This window comes from Parus major, chromosome 13, assembly GCF_001522545.3.
Source record: "Parus major isolate Abel chromosome 13, Parus_major1.1, whole genome shotgun sequence".
Lineage (NCBI taxonomy): Eukaryota > Metazoa > Chordata > Aves > Passeriformes > Paridae > Parus > Parus major.
Window position 1 is genome coordinate 15,458,100 of NC_031782.1, and position 6,779 is coordinate 15,464,878.

At 59.3% G+C, this 6,779-nt stretch overlaps 1 protein-coding gene across 2 annotated transcripts; it reads left to right on the forward strand.

Moving 5' to 3' along the window:
• Window positions 1-385: 385 nt before the first annotated feature.
• On the forward strand, window positions 386-6,428 carry LOC107210568 (protocadherin-10-like). Of its 2 annotated transcripts, XM_015641502.3 has the most exons (4): window positions 386-3,444; window positions 4,579-4,637; window positions 4,740-4,828; window positions 5,034-6,428. In XM_015641502.3, the coding sequence occupies exons 1-4, from the start codon at window positions 958-960 to the stop codon at window positions 5,279-5,281; spliced, it is 2,883 nt and encodes a 960-aa protein (XP_015496988.1). In that variant the 5' UTR covers window positions 386-957; the 3' UTR covers window positions 5,282-6,428. The 2 variants fall into 2 exon arrangements, 1 of the variants encoding a protein (XP_015496988.1); XR_004499329.1 differs by lacking the exon at window positions 5,034-6,428 and having other exon boundaries at window positions 386-3,762; window positions 4,740-4,789.
• Window positions 6,429-6,779: the final 351 nt, after the last annotated feature.

The following is a 6,779-nucleotide window of genomic DNA, read 5'->3' on the forward strand; positions in this document are numbered from 1 at the left end:
CCGGGCGCGGCGGCGGCTGGAGACGGGTCTGCGGGGAGAACGGATCGGCCAGCGGAGGGACCGTGAGCGGTACCGGGGCGGGGAGGGGACGGGGGGCCGCCGTCTGTCGCGCTCCGGGGGCCGGCGGGGGACCCGAGGCTCGCTCTGCTCCCGCCTTCCCCTCGCCTTCCGCGGGGGGCGGAAAGTTTGTGCCCGCGGTGGGGGCACCTCTGGGGGTGTGGGGAGGCAGATCCTGGGGTATCTGGGCAGGATCGTGCCCCGAGAGCCCGAGGGGGCTGACACTGGGGTGCCCGGTGGGGGAGTGGGATTTGGGACGCGGGGCTGTGGGCAAGCGGGGTGTCGGGGGTGGGAAGGAGGCAGGGAAGGAAGGGGGGGTCTCCGTGCCTCCGCGCTGATGGGCTCAGCTTTATCCAGGGCTGTAATCCCCCTGCTCCTGTAATTAAAAACTCCGCATTACAAGGAAAACGGTGTGCAGGGAAATGTAATCAAGTCTGGAGGGGCTTAACCATCTGGTAAAGGTTAGGACCGGCACGGCGGGGGACGCGGTCGGGGGATTTGGCAGCAGCCGCGATCTGGGCTCCTCTTAATCTACCGCGGGGACGAACGCAGCATCTGTGGGGTAATACCGGTGCCCCGGGCAGCGATCGGTCTCGCTGGAGCTCCCACCGCCGTTAACGGGACCTCCCCGAAGGTGGTCCCCTCCCCAGGTGCGTCCGCCTCCGGTAAACAGATTCTGCTGTGGCCCCGGGACCCGGATTGCAGCCCCTTGCGGGGACCAGCAAAGAAAGGGTTAAACGACTGCCGGCGGCCGCGGTTCGGCCCCGCAGCTCCGGGCAAGGCCCTCCCCCGCCGCCCCCGGGAGCCCTAAACTCTTTGAAAGTGCGAGAGGCAGGCGAAGGCAAAGGAGGAGGCGGCGGCGCGGGTGCGACTCCTCGTCCCCGGGATTGCCGCGGGGCCATGGGGGCCAGGGCAGGCTCCGGGCGGGGGCAGCTCTTCCTCCGCTCCCTCCTCTTCCTCCTGTTGGCCGGGCCCCCGTCGAGCCGCCCGGCGCGGGGGCAGCTGCGCTACGCCGTGCCGGAGGAGCTGGAACACGGAGCCTTCGTGGCCAACCTGGGTGAGGACCTGGGACTCGATGTGTCCACCCTGTCAGCGCGGAGGTTCCGCATCGTGTCACGGGCCGGGGCCAGGCAGCACCTGGAGGTGAACCTGGAGAACGGGATCCTCTTTGTGAACGAGCGCATTGACCGGGAGGAGGTGTGCGAGGCCGGAGGGACCTGCCTGCTACACCTGCAGCTCCTCGTCGAGAGCCCCCTGGAGCTCTACCGCGTCGAGGTGGAGGTGCTGGACATCAACGACCACGCACCCACTTTCCCTTGGCAAGAATACGTGCTGGAGGTGGCCGAGTCTGCCGTGCTCGGTGCCCGCTTCCCACTGGAGAGCGCCCAGGATCCTGACGTGGGCACCAACTCCGTGCACACCTACCGCCTCAGCCCCAATGCTTTCTTTTCACTTGAGGTGCAGACACGCAGCGATGCCAGCAAGTTTGCAGAGCTGGTGCTGGAGCGTGCCCTCGACCGTGAGCAGCAACGTGTGCACCGAGTGCTGCTCACCGCTCTCGACGGCGGCGTCCCTGAGCGCTCAGGCACAGCTCACATCCTCGTCACGGTGCTGGACGCCAATGACAACGTGCCTGCCTTTGACCAGCCCTCCTATGGTGTGAGCCTCCCTGAGGATGCTCCTGCTGGCACTCTGGTCATCCAGCTCAATGCCACTGACCTGGATGAGGGCCCCAATGGGGAGATTGAGTACTCCTTCAGTGGGCACGCACCACCACGTGTCCGGGAGCTCTTCCACGTAGAGCCCCGGAGTGGGCAGGTGCTGCTGAAGGGCCGCCTGGACTACGAGCGGGCCAGCCTCCATGAGCTCTATGTGCAAGCCAAGGACCGTGGACCCTCAGCTGTGGCTGTGCACTGCAGGGTGCTTGTGCACCTCCTTGATGTCAATGACAATGCGCCAGAGGTGACCCTCACCTCTGTGTCCACACCTGTGCTGGAGGATGCCCCTCCGGGCACTGTGATCGCTGTCATCAGTGTTCTGGACAGGGACTCAGGGGACAACGGGCGTGTGAGCTGTGAGGTCAGCCCCAATGTGCCATTCGAGCTCCGCTCCTCCTTCCGGAACTACTACACGCTGGTCACCACGCAGGCGCTGGACCGGGAGGCCGTGCCCGAGTACAACGTGAGCATCACAGCACGAGACATGGGCTCTCCTGCCCTGCTGACCCGCAGCACCCTCACCATCCCGGTATCTGACGTGAACGACAATGCCCCACGCTTCCTCCAGCCCTCCTACAGCGTCTATGTGATGGAGAACAACGCACCAGGTGCCTCCATCTGCTCTGTCAGTGCTTTAGACCCTGACTGCCAACAGAATGCCTACCTGTCCTACTCCATTGCCGATGGGCACATCCATGGCATGCCTGTGGGCACCTACGTGTCCATCAACTCCGACAGCGGGCACATGTATGCCCTGCGCTCCCTCGACTACGAGCAGATCCGCAGCTTCCAGATCCAGGTGCAAGCCCAGGACGCGGGGTTTCCCCCACTCAGTGCCAACGTCACCGTCCACATCTTTGTGTTGGACCAGAATGACAACGCTCCTGTCATCGTTTCCCCCATGCCCCGCAATGGCTCCGTTGCCACCGAGCTGGTGCCGCGATCGGCCAGGCCCGGCTACCTCGTGGGCACGGTGTCGGCGGTGGATGCGGACGCGGGGCTGAACTCTCGCCTCTCCTACCAGCTCCTCCAGGCTACTGACTTCACTCTCTTCAGTGTAGCACCGGACACGGGTGAGCTGCGCACCCTCCGCTCCTTTCTGGAGCAGGATGCCAGCCGGCAGCAGCTGGTGGTGCAGGTGCGGGATGGTGGGCAGCCAGCCCTCTCTGCCACCGTGTCCCTCCTGCTTTCGGTGGTGGAGACCATGCCCCAGACTCTCTCCGACTTCAGCGAGTTCAGCCTCCCTCCAGAGGTCTCCTCATCTTCCCCACTCACCCTCTATCTCCTTGTCTCCCTGGGCTCCATCTCCTTCACCTTCCTTCTCGCCATCCTCATCCTCACAGCCATTCGCTGCCGTGGAGAGCGGCGTTCCCGCCAAGGGGACAGCTGCTCGCCACCTCGCTGCCACTGCTGTCCCGGGTCCAGACCCTCCTCTGATGGCCTGAAGACTTCCAACCTGACGGCACAGCCCCCTGCAGGGACCACGGCTGCCACCTGCCTTGATGTGCCTGCGGGCGGCCCCCCAGGCTACTGCTACAAGGTGTGCCTCGGTCCCGAGTCTGCTCAGAGCGACTTCATGTTCCTCAAACCCTGCAGCCCTCCCCGGAACAACGAGAAGGATCCCGGGAAGCGGCCCCGGCCAGACCAGCATCTCCAGGTCTCCAAAGAGGTAACAATGCCCAGCAGTGCTTAGCAGCACGCCGCAGGTCCCCCCAGCCCCCTCCCTCAGCCTCTGCCACGAGGGAAACCAAGCACCGCTTCTCCCGGAGAATAACCGGAGCCTTTGATCAGTGCGGGAATTAGGAGCCGTCAGGCAGCGGGATCTCCACCGAGCTTCCCGACGGGTCTAATTACCGGGGGAGCGCCAGGCTCGGCTGAGGCGAGAGGAAATCCCTCCTCACCGTCTTTTGTACCCATTAGAGACAACAGAGATGCTCCAGTGCCCTAGGGGCGGTGGGAGAGTGGGGGTGGCTCCTCCTTCACGTGGGTAAGCAATTCACACTGGGACAGTCTGAGCATCACTGCTGCTCTGCTTCCCCTGCGCTGGTGTCCCGGGCCTGGCTGCTGTTCTGCACCAGGTTGTGCCAGCAGGCAGAGAGTGGGGTCTTCGGGGCAGGATTTTGATGTCAACATTTGTTAGGTATTGAATTGAGGAATGTCTAATTTTCCTGATGAAAGACTCTCCAAAACACGATTACAAGGATGGAGAGTGATGAGGCGTCTAATCCACTTACGTTTGACTTTTAATAAACCAGCCCTTCCGAGGAGAGCCCAAGACTCTGCCAAGAGAGCCTCTCCACGTGTCTCCTTGCACCCCTGGACTCTCTTCCCTAATACTTAATTCAATTTTCCTGCAGTTTTTGCAGCCCTCCTGGGACATGGAGCATGCAGCCAATTCCTGCATCTCTCACCATGTGGTACCTCAGACCTGGGCTAAGTAAACATTGCACATGCAAAAAGACTTTTGAAAATTAATAGGAATAGGAAAACCACCTGCCTCTCCCCAGAATGACAGGCTTAATGCTCCCAGAGGCAGAAGACAAGCCCAAAAACACCTCAGTATCTCAGGAGGGTGGGGAAAATCCAGAAGGGAACAGACTGATCCAGTGATGTCTCAGTTTCCCCAAAACAGGAATGTGCTGCTTGCTTCTCCACAAAGGGCACAGGCAAAGTGCAGATGTGGCCCTGCACCCCTGCCTGCTGAAGCCCTGTGCTGGCAGGGCTGGGTTTTTTGACAAAGGGTCCCAGGGCTGATTGACAGAGGATCCCAATAACCAGCTTTGCTCTTCCCTGTGTCTTCCAGGCCAAGCAACCCAACACAGACTGGCTGCCTCCAGGCACACAGAGACCTGCCCTGAAAAGGTACCAAATCCAGCACTGGGGGAACAGAGGAAGCAGCTGGAAGTGGGATATGGGAATGGGGAGGTTATGTCTGACACAGCCTTGAACCAGTCTCTTCTCTAGCTCCCAGAGCCTGGAAGATGTGGGAGAAATCCGTAGAGCCCTCCAGAAGGAGCACGAGAGGCTGTGCACACTGGTGACCCCTGTCTCTGGTTAGTTTTGGGATGCTGGGGCTGGGAAGATCAGACCAGACCCTCTGGTCGCTTTTGGAGGTGCAGAGGGGGCATCACATCTCTGTTCCTAGCAGTGTTGAAGTTTTGTGGGTGGAAGGGGTGTCCAGGCACCAGGATGCAAGTTGGTGACACAGGACTGGCATCCTGGCGTGTGGATTTGACCTTAATCTCATCTTTTCTCCAGAGTTTCAGAAGGTTTCAGCAGGCCCCAACAGCGTGTGGACACCCCACTACAGCCCCTTGTACCCAGCCCTGGATTATCAGCACAACGTTTACATCCCTGGCACCCCCACTCTGCTTTCCAGCAAGGATGGGCCCCTCTTCCCAGGCCGGGAGAACAAAAACAGCTTCTCCACCTTTGGCAAGAGGAAGAAGATGACAACTTACTGTGACATGCATGACAGTGTGGTTATCAACAACGACCTGAAATAGCCTGGATGCCTCTATCCTTGGAATCTACTGCATTATTTCAGCTGCCAGGTCCACCCACAGCACACGCCCCCATGTAGGGACCACTCGAGACTTTATGGGGCTGCTGGGAGAGTGGCTCAACAGAGCATGTGGGAAGGATTTAAGGAGAGAGAGACTGAAAATTACAGGGATTGGGGGGTGGTGGCAGGGGGAATTTCTCCCATCTCATCTTGCAGAGCTGTATTGGCAGCAGGTGCTGTTTGAGGTCCATATGACCAGATTTAAGCATATCTGCCTTGAGTTTACCCATTCCCATGTCCTCTTAGGGACCATTCATCTCTGTAAGCATTGTCACTTCTTTGTCTTGTCTGGCTGTGTGAATGTACTGAGCTGCATGCCTGTATCTCTGTCCCAGTAGGCACAGAAAGTGTAAGCCTGGTTCAGCCAAGCCTGACCTTACACACTGGGACAGCAACCATTGCTCTGTCCCCGAGATCCAGCGAGATGTGTTGCATGTCTAGAGCAGCAATTGGTGTCTGTTTTCTCTGGGAAGTGAGTGCAAAACCCAGCCTTCATGAGTGCTTCTCTTCTTCAAACCCTGACCCACCACTGGCAGGGTTGGGCATAGCCTGGGTGCAGGGCAGAGACAGCCTTTGTTCCAAGAACAGCTCGTGCACACACGGGCTGGATGGCCAGAAGAGCTGCCAGCTTACCTGAGATGAGCCCATGCTGGGTAGCTCTCTAGCCCAAGGCAACATCATCTGAAAGAAAAAGAGTTTCCAGCCTTTGGAGTGACCCCAGCACAGGTGACAGGCTCTTCCCTCCTGCCTGTGCCCTCACTTGGATCTCTGTTTTACCCAAGTCCTGAATACCTGGAGGAGCCCCTGGTGCACTGGGGGCCCCACCTGCATAGGACAAACATCTCCAAATGTGCCCTGTTTCTCTTTGAGAACTTTTAGCTCAAGGGCAGGACTCCAGCCCCAGAACAGTCTCTCCCCTGCCTTGTGCACCCTGCACCTGTCCACCAGTCTGTCTGTCACCATTGCCAATTGCTCTGGTCATGGGACAGTTCATTTTGAATCCATCTGTGCAGAACATGACAGCTCTTTCTAAACTGGGTTTGTTTCACTATGTCTGATTTGTACCAATAAATTGTATTTTAATAGCTCACCCTGGCTCCTGGCTGACCCTGAGTTACACACGACAGCAGGGATTGCTGCACAGCTCTTGGAGCAGTACTCCCAGCTCCAGGAAAAACATCTGTCCTTCTGAGTTCTGGAGCAGAGAGCTCCAGAACTTTTTTATGCTGAGAGTTCATTTTAAACACCCCACCTGGATTCTGGGAGCTCAAGGTCCCCTTCCCTCCTTCCCTGGATTCAGGATCCCTTTGGGGTGATGGCCAGAAGGAGCTGGAGATGTCACAGAGCTCCTTGCTCCACGCTCCAGCTTGGCCAGAGGGGAATTTGTACCATGGTGTGGGCATCCACGAGCTGCTGGGGAGGGGGGCTGGATGTGGCAC